General features: G+C 45.0%; 1 protein-coding gene across 15 annotated transcripts in view; it reads right to left on the reverse strand.

The window, feature by feature from the left end:
• Positions 1 to 14232, reverse strand: part of ATXN7L1 (ataxin 7 like 1) — a 277135-nt gene that overhangs the window by 170696 nt on the left and 92207 nt on the right. For 9 of the 15 annotated variants that reach the window (XR_009209090.1, XM_058425740.1, XM_058425739.1 and 6 more), the window contains exons 3-4: positions 12032 to 12202; positions 11157 to 11261 (exon numbers count right to left, since the gene is read on the reverse strand). Coding sequence is in view for 14 of the 15 variants with exons in the window: in XM_058425740.1 (XP_058281723.1) it covers positions 11157 to 11261; positions 12032 to 12202 (276 nt within the window). In the remaining variant the exon portion in view is untranslated. The remainder of the gene's footprint in view (positions 1 to 11156; positions 11262 to 12031; positions 12203 to 14232) is intronic. The other 6 variants (XM_058425748.1, XM_032761344.2, XM_032761341.2 and 3 more) reach the window with 1 other exon arrangement.

The raw sequence follows: 14232 nt of genomic DNA on the forward strand, positions 1-14232 counted from the left end.
CCAAAATAGATCTCGAGTTTATCCTTTTCTCTCCATCTCCACGGCTACCACGATGATCTGTTACCGCTAGCTGTGCATTAGCCTCTTCCGGGTCTCCTGGGCTTCACTGCAGCCAGAGTGAGCTTCAGAAAACAGAAACCAGATTATGCCTTTCCCTCACTCAATACCCTCCAGTGTCTTAGCACCACACCCAGAATAAAACCCAACCTTCAGACTCTGTTCTACATGACTCTGACATTCTGGTCCTTGTCTACTACTCTGAAGCCCTCAAACATGCCTTGTTTGTTTTTACTCTTCTGTGTTCTCTGCTGGGACACTCTTGTGACAGCTTTTCACATGGCTTGATCGTGTATTTGTTTATGTTATTTAACCTACCAGAACATAAGCCTCAAGAAAACCAGGCCCTTATCTGTCTTGTTCACCACTGCATCTGCAGCATTAGAACAGTGCCTGGCATATAGCAGGTGCTCAACAAATATTTTTCAAATCAATGAATGAATTGAAACCATGTGATTCTGGAGAATGTAATCCAAGACACTCAGCCTTCAAGAAATAGGCTTTGATGAGATAATAAGTAGAAGATTGTTTCAATTAAAAGTGAATTCTGGCTGGATGTGGTGGCTCATACCTGTAGTCCCAGAACTTTGGGAGGCTGAGGTGGGAGGATCGCTTGAGCCCAGGAGTTTGAGACCAGCCTGGGCAACATGGTGAAACCCGCATCTCCACAAAAAATAAAAAAAAAAATTAGCCAGACATGGTAGCATATGCCTGTGGTCCCAGCTACTCGGGAGGCTAAGGTGGGAGGATCACCTGAGCCTGGGAGGTTGAGGTTGTGGTGGGCAGTGATGATGCCACTGCACTCCAGCTTGGGTGACAGAGGAAGACCCTATCTCAGGAAAAAAAAAAAAAAAGAACTAAATAATCCTAAAGTTATGAAGATCCTATTAATTTATTTCTAAATTTGAGCTGAACCATTATATCTGCTGTGTGCTTATTTGCAACATTTCTACTCGATTCACAGAAACATGAAAAAAGAGAATTTCATTGAATATGGAGGAAATTTATGTACTCTTTGTGAGTCTCATGGATCAGCTCATTTGTTGGGGATAAACAAGAAACTACAGGTAGAATTTTTAGGAGAACATATGTGCTAACCACTCCATCTCTTCTACAAGCTTCCTTCTTTTTGCTTTCATTTATTTAAAGGTCTATTTCAAATGCTGTGGTTAAGGCTCTAAACACATTCCCTATTACCAATTTATTCCTCCTTCTCCCTTACCTCAAAATTGTGTTCAAGTTCTCTGCCTATGCCAATAAGCAGAGAAGATCAGTGGTGTGGATTAAAATGAGAAAGGGTAATGAAGCTCACCTGCCCCAAGCACCTGTTATTTACTTTTCAGCATCCTACAGGGGATGGAAATGACTTTTCTGCATTAAAGTTTAGTTATGGTATTGCAGTGAGTTTGAGACACAAAACATATAACCGATGTAGTAGTTAAGGCACTCTGGAGTCAGACATTGGAATTCTGGTTCTGCCACTTACATCAGCCTGATCTTGAACAAATTTCTTAAGTCCTCCAGGTCTCCCTTTCCTTGAGTGTGAGATAAAGATAATACAACCAGATATCACCTTAGGGTGATGGCATGATTAAATAACACATTAAAATGTTTAGCACATAGTAAGTGCTCAGTAAGTGTTTTAGCTTTATTGCTGTTATTTTTATCCTGAATTAGGGGAGTGAAAAGTGGGACCAGGTCAACCTGCTATGTTCTGGACCCAGCATTAACTTTAATTTGAGCAGTAGCAAGTTCAAAATATAAAAACTTGAAGTGAAGCAAACCATAGTCCTATTTAGTCGTAGATTCTCTTGGTTGCAATGCTTGATTTATGGGATAATCCTTCGTTAATCAGTCATTCTGTCATTTCTTTCCTTTGAGATTTTCCTAGGGTCCATCATAAGGATTTCCTTAGCATCTATAGTGTAACTGCACTTTACTAGGGATGGTGGAAAAATGAAATAAGCAAAAACAATAGCAGACATTGTTTCTGATCATAAGGAACTCAAAAGATGATATCAATACCAGGAGTTAATTATGGATTTGGGAAAGATTGATCAAATTAAAGCTAAAAAAATTCTACTAACGAAATAAAGTTTGAACAGATTCATGTGCTTTTGCCAAGTCTTATTAATTAATGTTATCAAACTTGACAAAGAATATGTTCAATGAGAATAATTTCCTTTAATTATTTTATACTTCTGATGTTAAAAAATATCTAGTCATATAAAAGACAACTAACAATAACAACAATTTAATGTCAGCAAACAAATCTAACTTAGTTGACAAAAAACCCAAGCCCCATGCAATAGCAATCAACACTTTCAGAAAGATAGTCTTGGTGGGATAATTAGCAGGTGATAGTGCCCTTGACACTCTGGGAAGCCCAGGGGGCACTGACATCGGGAGGGACTAACTCTCTCTAGGGCTCAGAGGCACACATGGTTTGTCTCTTCCTCAACCAGAGGTCACCTGGAGATAGACAAAATAAAAAGAACAATTGCAGGGAACCTTGGATCCTCATTAATTAGGCTCCCATGTGTAGCACTGCTGAGACATGCTGTTCTCGGTATCCAACCAGCATCAGCATCTGGATGTACACAGAAGGATGGGGTGCCAGCCAGGACATGCCATGCCTCGCTCCAGGGGTGAGTTTCTGCCACTCATTTATTTTTCTGCCCAGCCTCTCTGCTTTAGCTCACAGTTCATTAAATTCTACTGCATCACCATCAACATGAAAAACAGCTACTTGAAGGGCATTCAAAAATATAATCAGAAAAGGGAATAAAAAGCCCTCTCTGAGAAGGAGGAAAAAAAATCTAATCCTCTCTTGTCTATTGAATGACAACCAGGTTCTCTGGTTCTAAACCATGTTTTTTTTTTTAAGTAGCAGTGACATCCAAGGATTATCTCTGTCTGATGGGCAGGGTATGCAGCCGTATGGCTTTCTGCTGAGAGGACTAGTGCCAAGTGTGGCGGACAAATTCTGTGGGATCTGTGTACATGAAGGTGTTATTTCTTTTGCCTTTAAAAAAATTATTTTGAAGTGGAAAGGACTGCAATTTTATGGACTGCTGTAAGATAACCTGTTTTACACTTTGCATGTATGTGTGATGGGGAAATAATTCCAATGGCTAGCTCTGTGCAAGCTGAATGAGTCAACTTTCTACATGCGGCTGTGATTCCACCGAAGTCGTTTCTGGGCATAAACACATGTTTTACTTTGATAAAAAATTTAAATACAGAAAAGCATGAAATACAGTATAATAAACGGGGGCATGTTATATTTTACGGCAGTAGTTCCCAGCTGGGGGTGATTTTGCACCCTAGGGGATATTGGCAATGTCCCGAGATGGTTTTGCTTGTCAAGATTAGGAGTAGGGTGGGGGCTGCTATTGCTATGCAGTAGGTAGAGGTCAGAGAAGCCACTCAACATCCTATAGTAAGACACAGAATGAGCCCCACAGCAAAGAATTATTCAGCCCAAAATGTCCATAGCGCCCCTGCTGAGAAACCCTGCTTTACTGTAGGTAGTTATGTAACTATATTAGAAGATAAGGACCCCCCCAAAAATCCTACTTCCTTCATTTAGGCAAATCAGACAACTTACCATAAATGTTCACCCCAATTACAAAACTACAACCTGGATCTACCTATTATTTTTTTCTTTAATTACAACAGTCCAAATTGACTGAAAACACACAATTATTAAAAAGTAATAAAAATTTTTTTTCCAGTATAGGCAACTTGCACCTCCTTGTTTTTGTCTTACATACATGCCTGTGCACACACACAGAGCATAATCCCCTGCCCTGTCCCTGGATTCTCTCTGGGCTGAGATAAGGACTCACCACAGCTCTGATAAGAGGAAGAGTCACAAACATCTCCCTTTCCATAGTAATCACAAGTGAAAACACTGGACAAGATTTCATTATAAATCTCTGTAGCTTATCCCTCAGTTAATAATTGTGAAACTTTTTTTCTTTTAAAGCAAACTTTGTTGTATCACTGTGCTTCCCACATGCAAGTTCCTTTAATCAACATGAAACTTTCTGAGATAAACTATTATTTCCATTTTGATACGGAAACGGAAACACAGAGGCAAAGTAATCTGCCCAAGGTCACGCAGGGAATAAGGTGTAGAGCTGGAATTTTTTTTTATTTTTATTTTTAAGACAGGGAGGATCTTGCTCCATTGCCCAGGCTGAAGTGCAGTGGCACAATCTCAGCTCACTGCAACCTCCACCTCCCAGGCTCAAGCAATCCTCCCATCTCAGCCTTCCAAGTAGCTGGAGCACAACACTACGCCTGGCTAATATTTTTGTATTTTTGGTAAAGACAGGGTTTCTCCGTGTTGCCTAGGCTTGTCTTGAACTCCTGAGTTTAGGGTGATCTGCCCGTCTCGGCCTCCCAAAGTGCTGGGATTACAGATGTGAGCCACTGCATCTGGCCTAGAGCTGGAATTTTAATCTATCAAATGGATCCTAGAGAGGTTACACTCAACCACTAGGCTCACACGCCATGTCAATGCATCATGCCACAAATTGGGATGGATAGCTACGAAGGACAGAGATGCCTGCTGAGTGGAACTAGGACTCCCAAGGTAAGGCTTCTTGTTCCTGTTTCCCCCTGTCTACAACTATTCCTAAATAACCTTATCCATTCACCTAAGGGACTTCAGAAACAAACTAATCTCTTGAAATCCTAGATCTCATGGGTAGAAGTTTAAAAAGTGTCTAAAAGGCTGTTGGTACAGACTTAGGAAACAGACCCGAGGAAGCCATCCCTAACGGGGTGACACAGAACATGGCTCCCAGAGCACTCCACTTCCATGCCAAGCAAAGGGTCTCCCCAGCAGTGGTTGCACCTGCTTTCTACATCTGGGATGCCAGCATGGGGAACACGATCAGAAGAAGAAGGACTGTGGCGCCAGCCCTGGGCGGGGGGCTCCATGTTACCCCTGTAGGGCGCTATGGCACAGGCTGGATGGACCTCAGCAGGGAACCCAGAGAGATACTGGAGCTTAACGGCATTTCTAAAAGAGCTGCCATAGGGGCCTAATGTGAATGTAAACCAATATTTGCAAAGCCAAGCCCTCAGGATTCCTAGCAAATGTAATCATATTCAGGCCGGCATTTCTTGCTCCAAGAGTGTGGGAAGCAAAAGATGAATCACAGGCGAAAGTCTGTGGGCTGACCTCAGTGTGCACATCCTCTGAGACAGGGCAAGAAATGAAGGCAGGAAGCACTTGACTGAATTGGTTTTCCCATTTTTCATAAGAAACATTCAACTTAATAAAAAATAGCCACAATTTATTGACAATCCTTTATTCCCTTACCATGTGCCAGAAAATGATACAACCTTTTTCTGTGTTCTTCACAGGAACTCTGCAAAGCAGGAATTGCCATCCTTATTTTATAGATGAGGAAAAGAAGGCTCAGAAGGTCATATAATTAGCTCAAAGTCAAACAGCTCGTAAATGTTAGGATTCTAACCTGCCTCTGTTTGACTCCAAAATTCATGACTTTTCCACTATGACATTCTGCTTTTCACACTGTTACTGTGATATTGTGATATAATAGGAAATATATATTTGGTCTTTATCCCCAGTTCCTGGCACAGAGCTCCTAAAACCCTTGTAATTTCCTGAGTGACAGGGGTGATACGAATACCTTTCCTTATATTTGGTCTTAGTCCTCAGTTTCCTGACACAAGAGCTTCTCAGACCCTTGGGATTTCTGGAGTGTCTTTTTATGCTAATGAGATGACTGGTGGTTGGGGTACATAGGCAGTTTCAGGCTGGGGGCTGGTCACCAGAAAGACCAACTGGAGATTGAGCCAATCACCAAAGGCCAATGATTTAATCAATCATGCATGGAACCTCCAAAAAACCCTAAAGGATGGAGTTTAAAGAGATTCCAGATGGGTACACACATCCACATGCTGGGAGGGTGGTGAATCCCAACTACACACAGGGACAGACGCTCCTGCACTTAGGACTTTTCCAGACCTCACCCTATTATCTCTGACTGTTCATTTATATCCTTTATAATATAAATAAACCAGTAAACATTAGTAAAATGTTTCCTTGAGTTCTGTGAGTTGTTATAGCCAATTATTGAACATGAGGAGGGGTGTGGAGACCCCTAATTTGTAGCCAAGTCAGACAGAAATGTGGGTAACCTGGGGACCTATTACTCGTGATTGGCATCCGAAGTGGGGATACAGTTTTGTGGGACTGAGCCTTTAACCTGTGGGGTCTGTGCTAACTCTGGGTAGTGTTTTTTTGGTTCGTGTTTTTTTGAGACAGGGTCTCACTCTGTTACCCAGGGTAGAGTGCAGTGGCACCATCATAGCTCACTGCAACCTCAACCTCCTGGGCTCAAGTGATTCTCCTACCTCAGCATCCTGAGTAACTGGGACAACAGGCACATGCCAACATGCCCGGCTAATTTTCAAAATTTTTTGTAGAGATATGGTTTCACCATGTTCCCCAGAATGGTCTTGAACTCTTGGGCTCAAGCAACCCTCCCTCCCTTGGCCTCCCAAAATGTTGGGATTACAGGCGTAAGCCACCGCACCCGGCCCCAGCTACAGGTAGTTATTGTCGGAACTGAATTAAATCGTAGGACACTGAATTGGTACCTGCAGAGAATCCCCTTGGTATGGAAAACTCACAATTTGGTATCAGAAGTGTTGAGTAAGCAACAGTTTTCCTTTAACCACAAATTTCTGAAGTCCCCATAACTGACTGGCTAAATACACACATACACACACTTTTTTCAATTTAAGTTAAATGACTAGTATACCAAGATCTTGAACACTGCCATGCACCCACGATGAGTTCACTTTCTGAACACTGACAGCACAGAACTAAAAAGGTATATCCCTGCTTGGGAAAGAATCCTAGAATCTGAATCAGGCCACAGATGATGGCATGGGAGAAGCGGGAGGTGGCGCACACGACAGCATGGCAGGAGAGGAAGTGGCACAGGAGAACAGAGTTTTGTGGCTGTTCAGCAGGAAGAACTGCATCCAGCTGGGGGCAATGGGGAAAGATGCCATGAAGAGAAGGGAGGAGAAAATGAACCTTAAGCCTCACATCAGTCACATCATCCCAGCAACCCCCTGAGGCAGGCAGAGTGCCCATTTTACAGATGAAGAAATGGAGGTGAAGAGGGATGAGGTGACCTTCCCAAGGTCGCATGGTTAGTGGGGGAGTCGTGAATTGCTTTGTCTCATTCCAAAGCCCATGTTGTCTCCTCTACATCAACAAAGTTCAAAGAATGTTCTGTGGAACCCTGGCAGGTGAGGGGTGAAAAAAGTCAGGAGAAGGCTGCGTCCATGGGGCTTGGACCCCTGACCTAATTTCAACCTCGACAGCTCTGCTTCCCATATATATTTATAGATTGGGGTCTATATAAGATTCCATTTGAAAGAAAGTTCTGCAGTTAACCACAGGGTGTTGGCCTGTGCCCAAAATCAGGCCAACACCCACCTAGCTTCCAGACATCAGGCAAAGCACTGACCTCCTAAGCCTTAGCTTCCTCAATTACAAAATGCGTATAATATTAACACCCACGTCACAGGGCTGTTGAAAGGATTACATGCTCAAAGGGATGGAGGCTGGGCATGACAGCTCATGCCTGTAATCCCAGCACTTTGGGAGGCCAAGGTAGGCGGATCACCTAAGGTCAGGAGTTCAAGACCAGCCTGGCCAACATGGCGAAACCCTGTCTTTACTAAAAATACAAAAATTAGCCAAGTGTGGTGGCGGGCACCTGTAGTTCCAGCTACTCCGGAGGCTGAGGAGAATTTTTTGAACTGGGGAGGCAGAGGTTCCAGTGAGCTGAGATTATACCACTGCACTCCAGTCTGGATGACAGTCTGACTCAAAAAAAAAAAAAAAAAAAAAAACCCAAAAAACAAAACAAAACAAAAAACAGACATGGAAAGCACTTGGCACGGTGTCTGGCACTCAGCACACTGGCATTCTTATTAACTTGTGGAAAATAGCAAGGCCAGTCCTACAAGGAAAGAGAAAAAAAAAAAAAGAATATTGCTATGGACTGAATGTTTGTGTCCCCTGCAAATTCCTATGTTGAAATCCTACCCGCAATGTGATGGTATAAGGAGGTGGGGACTTTGGAGATAATTAGGTCACGAGAGTGGAGCCCTCATGAATGGGATTAGTGCCCATATAAGAGACCTCAGAGAACTCTTGTTCTCTTTCCACCATGTGAGGACACAGTGAGAAGTTGGGTGTCTGCAACCTGGAAGACAGTCTTTGCCAGAATCTGACCTTGTTGGCATCCTGACCTCAGACTTCCACCCTCCAGAACTGCGAGAAATACATTTCTGCTGTTTATAAGCCGCCCAGTCTACAATACTGTTATAGCAGCCTGAACTGACTTAGACAATCACGAAGCTATCGCAGGAATTTTTAGGGACGCTAAAAAGTACTCCCCACAAAGAGCTGCAATGGTTCTGGCCTCTGCTTTGCACTCTCTCCTGGTCTTGATAAGTGTAAGTTTGTATCTGTACTAGGACACACACCGAGAGCTGAGGGAGGCTTTGGTGCCTCAATTTGCTGAGTTGTAGTCATGTCCCCATGGCTGCTTGTCAGCTGGTTCAGCAAGAAGCTTAAGGAGACTGGGCTTTGAGGGATGAGATCAGTAACCCCAAACCCCCAAACTAATTTACTGGATTGCTCAGAGCTCCCAAAGCCATAGGCTGTCCCCTAAGCTGACTCTTGGCTCTTATGCCAAGAGCCCCAGGGTGGGGGGACGCAGGTGTATCAGCTCTGCTAAGCCCCAGAGCCTCCTCCCTTGGCAACCTGGGACCTTTCCCCTGCGAAGAATTCTGCAGGGGACAGTGGGGTCCCATGTTTTGGGTCCCTTTCAGGATCCTTCCATCAAAGACTCCAGTGAATTAAGTTCTCAGTGAAGAATTTTTTGGTTTTGTTTTGTTTTTTTCGTTTGTTTCTCTTGAGACAGGGTCTTGCTCTGTTGCCCAGGATGGAGTACAAGGGCACAATCATAGCTCACAGCAACCTTGAACTGCTGGGCTCAAGCAATTCTCCCCCTCTGCCTCTCCAGTAGCTGAGACTTACAGGTATGCCATCACACCTGGCTAAATTTTTTTTTTTTTTTTTTTAAGAAATGGGGTCTTACTATGTTGCCCAGGCCAGTCTCAAACTCTTGGCCTCAAGTGATCCTCCTGCCTTGGCCTCCTAAAGTGCTCGGATTATAAGCGTAAGCCATTGCACCCAGCCCCAGTGAAAGTTTTGATGGCTTACAATAGAATGCAAGCCCCTGTTCCGTGCCTATAACAGCTTCACATCCTTGTGAATTGAGTGAATGAAAATCATATTCAGGATGATGTAGCTTCTGCGTTCTCACAAGACACACAGAAGCACTGGTCACGGAGCTTCTGTGCCTGGTCACTGAACCACTGGCTGGGTGGGACCTTCTTGCCATGGCTCTGCTTTGGATTCTCCACCTGTCATCTCAGCTGGTTGCACCGCCACCAGGCTCTGACAGTTTCTCTTTGGAGAGGTTTAACCCTTTCTCTCTTCCAGGCAGTGGAGAGGGTCATTTGGTACAGAGCACTAAGCAAGAAGGTCAACTTGTGCCAGGCACACGACTTGCTCCTTTCCTGCTCAGTCTGCCAGAATGAACATGTCAGAGCTGGACGCACCCACAGAAGTCATCTCCCCATGGTAGGGACAAGGAAACCAAAGCCCTGAGACATCAAGCAAGTAGCCCGAGGACACGGTGCTGGCTGCAGGGAGGGGCAGAAGACTTGGCCTCTGACCAAACCTCCTCACATAGTACTTTCTAGGGCCCTTTCTTTGCCTTGTGCTGGTTTGAAAGTCCTGGACTCACTCCCAGAGGTGCTCCATAAGCCTGAATTCTACACATTATAAACACAAAATATGCCTACAGTATATACACAGATACAGATTATATATATGTAGATATGTATATATCGTACACATACATATACACGTTTGCAGTTGATAATTAGTATATAGAGAGACTGTTAAAAAGCTTGGATAAGCTCAACTCCCTTTCTTTTATTATAGAATAATGATAACTGAAGAGGTGGGAAAAAGTCAGAAATTCGGAGGGTGAGAAAGGGGAAATGTGTGTAATTTGCAAAAGCATATTCAATATTATAATTGCTTTGACTTTTTTTAGGCACAATAGAATGTACTTTGAAACCTTAATGGTAAGGAGGGCATTCAGATTTTATGTTCATCAAAAGGGAATACAGCTTAAATAAAAAGATTGGGAGATACTGTGCTGGACTCACAGCATATTACAGCTTTGGAAATTGTCTGATCCAATTCCCTGCTATAGATAAGGAAACTTCTACCCAGAGAGGTTAAGTGACTTGACCTCTTGGACTCAAACAACTCTCTAAGGCCAAATGGCTGTTTATTCATCCCCGAGGGGGGCCGCCACGTGGACTTTATCTGTCTTGTCCATGGCAGCTGCATGGTTTGTTGATGACCAACTGAAGGAATTTATTACATCAAGGATGTTTAGAGACAGAAAGCAGTTCCCAACCCCACCTGGGATTTTTTTTTAACAAGGGGGATTCTTGGGAAAGGTGAATTGGAAATGTAAGGTTTTACTGATGCACCATTTCCTTGGGGCAGCACCCCAGTGGCCCACACACTGGGCTGTGCCTGGCCCCAGCCCTCCTTTTTGTAAGTCTGGGGGAGACTCTCTCCTGGCCCTATTTCAGGGGCAGAAAATGTCTGGCTGCAGGAGTGACTTCTTAAGCAGCTCTCCCCTCCCCCTGGTCACCTGCAGAGGCCATCGCCAGGTTGGGCAGATGGCTTCAGTCTAGTCCCATTGACCGAGACAAGTTGCAGGTTTTCTCTCATTTGTTCTGACAGGACTGCGGATTTCAGCAGGACTACAGCTCCTAAAACAGCCTGCAAGCAGAGGCAGCAGCCCAGGAAGACTTTACCCACAGCCTCAGGCTAAGACAAGACACAGCCAGACCCTGTCGGGGAGGCCAGGGGAAGGCGACTGTCCCCAGGGCGGCAGCTACAGATGTGCCCGACGGTGCAGGTGTCCACTTACCGCAGTGCGACTGGAAAACCTGTGGCTTGACGACCTGGTTACAAGCACTGCACACTACGAGATAGAAGTCGTCATGTGCTGGGTAATGGCCAAATAAGTGCATATCTGTGGGGGAAATGAAAACAAGCGTGTTTTGAAAAAGCAATTAAGTCTCAGAAGGTGTACAGTTTCCTCTTGGAATTTCTTCAAGGACAGTTTTTCAAACACAACAGGCAGAAAGGCAATAATCTTTACTAAACGGAACTCGGTTTGTCATAAGGCAACTCCCCGCCTCTTAGAGAAGCAAGTGCTTCAGAGAATCCCTCCTCATTTCTCCCCTGGAAATGGACTGCGGCTGCTCCTGATTCAGTCTGTGGTGTCGAGGGGCTGCTCTGAGTCACATGCTATGGGAATCACCCTGTCCTGAGAGAACCCACATGTTAGCTGGGATTCACACACTGAGGCTCTATATATCTCAGGATGGGGGAACTCCCCCAAACCCATTCCTGCATAAGCAGTGGTCCCTCAGGGAAGTGAGAGGTGTCTGGATGGGGACAGAAGAAGTCATTTGGCCTCTGCGGTGCCTGGGTTTCCCCATCACTTGAGAGACATGCTAAGGCTGAAGGAGTCTACTGAACAAGTGGCTCATTTGCTGCCATCATTACCCATTATTCATTCAGTAAATATTTACTGAGTGCCTGAATGTGCCAGGCACTGTGCTAGGTGCTGGGAAAAACTGGGGAACAATGAGTTCTCTGCTCTCCTGGAGCTTAACGGAGCAGAAGAGAGAAGCATTAGGCAAACCACCACACAAGTCATCATTGCCTGCAGCTGTGTTAGGGGCGATGGAGGAGATGCACGGGGTCCCTTGGGAGTGTGCAGCAGGTGGCCCTAACCTAGTGTGAGGCAGTGGAGAATGCTTCCCTGAGGAGCGGGCAGGTCATCTGAGACTCCAGGATGAGTAGAGGTTAGGGAAGCAAAGGGCCATGCAGGGGGAAGGCGGAAAGTTTGAAGCTGAAGCCAAGGAAGGAGGCTCTGTGCACGGAGGGAGTCTTGGCGCCTCTTGGCTGGAAAAGAACAGGGGAAACAGCAGGGTGAGGCTGGCCAGGCCCGGAAGCCATGAACCTTCCATGCCCAGGTGAGGATTTTGACTCTGACTTTAAGAACAATGAGAAGTACCGGGGATTTTTAAGCAAAGCAGTGACGTGATCAGGTGCATACTGTTAAAAGATCAGTTACGTGGCAATACCTCCGAGACAGTGAACACGTATGTACATGGATGTTCACAGCAGCATTACTCAGAAGAGCCAAAAAGTGGAAACAACCCAAACACCCACCAATTGATGAGTGGATAAACAAAATACCACAGAACATTATCTATCCACTGAAAGGAAAAAGTACTGATCTGGGCTACAGTGTGGATAAACCTAGAAAATATTAGGCTAAATGAAAAGAGGCAGACACAATAGGTCACATATTGAATGACCCCATTTATATGAAATGTCCAGAATAGGCAAATCTATAAAGACAAAAAGGAGGTAAGTGCTTGCCTTGGGTTGGGGGCCTGGAGGAATTCGAGGGTGACTGCTAACAGGTATAGAGTTTCTTTTTGGGTCAATGAAAATGTTCTAAGATCGATAGTGATGACAGTTACATAACTCTGAGAACAGACTAAAACCCACTGAACTGCACACTTTAAATGGTGAACTGTAGAGTAGGTGAATTATATCTCAGCTGGGTGTGGTGGCTTACACCTGTAATCCCAGCACTTTGGGAGGCAGGATGATCAAGACCAGCCTGGAAAACAAAGTAAGACCCCATCTCTACAAAAGATATACAAAAATCAGCCAGGTGAGGTGGCTTGTGCCTGTAGTCTCAGCTACTCAGGGGGCTAAGGTAGGAGAGTTGCTTGAGTCCAAGAGGTCAAGGCTGCAGTGAGCCATGATCATACCACTGCACTCCAGCCTGCGCAACAGAGTAAGACCCTGTTTCAAAAAGAAAAAGAAAAGAAAAAAATTATCTATCTGTCGTCTATCTATCTATCTATCTAGGCAACAGAGTGAGACCCTGTTTCAAAAAGAAAAAGAAAAGAAAAAAAATTATCTATCGTCTATCTATCTATCTATCTATCTGACAAAAAAAGGCCAGTTACGGGAAACCCATGGTCACATCTTGTGCACCACCGGGTGGAGACAGGGCTCTGGCAGGCACCTCTGCCCTGCCCCCTTTTAGCTGACTGGCTTTCAGAGGGCAGCCATGAACACTGGCGGGGGTGATAGAGGAATTAAACCTCCTCTGGTTGAGAACCCCCACAAGCCATCATCTGCTAGATTCAACCTGTGTCTTTAACGAAACCCCTCAAACACGATGGTTGCCCCAACCGCCATCCTAGGCCAGAGGAGGGGAAGGTTCAAACCCAACAAACACCTAAGGGAGGCCCCCAGGCTCTGTGCCCCGTTCCCAGAGCAGCCCTGCTGCTTCAAGGGAAATGGAACTGGCAGGTTTATCATAGGCAAGGGGTGAGGCCCCCACTTGCCCTGAAGGAAGCCTGTGACTGAAAGAGTGGACCAGGCCTGTCTGGAGGCAGGTGACTCACACTGTAGTGGCCTCCCCAGGTTTCAGGTGCCCGAGGTGGCTGCTTGCCTCATGGAGGGTGACCAGGACACAGGCCCAGCTGTATTTTAAAGGGCGTGGCCTGTCATCCCCCTCATCTCTCCCTACTGCCACTTCTAAGACTGGCACACACTGTCTTCTGGGAGTTGCTGGAGGGGAGCGTTATTAGTCAGGGCCTGGTAGGCAGGTGGGAGGTCTGTGGGAAGAGAGGCTGAGACAAGAGCCCAACACCCTGTGGGCAGGCAGGACCCTCAGTTCAGAGCCTCGAGCCGTGGAGACGACCCTTCTCGGGCCTTAACTGTTGACACAACTCTTGATTTGCTTTTAATTTACAGGTTATTTTTGTAACACATACTCATTTTTTAAAAATAAAACAAAAGGGATCCAAGTTCTCCAAAGATACATTTGAAAAAATACAGAAAAGCCAGAAGAAATCAAAGAAAAATACCATTACTAGAAAACTTTATTAACACTCTGCATCTCA

This window comes from Hylobates moloch, unplaced genomic scaffold (genome assembly GCF_009828535.3).
Source record: "Hylobates moloch isolate HMO894 unplaced genomic scaffold, HMol_V3 SCAFFOLD_1, whole genome shotgun sequence".
Taxonomy (NCBI): Eukaryota; Metazoa; Chordata; class Mammalia; order Primates; family Hylobatidae; genus Hylobates; species Hylobates moloch.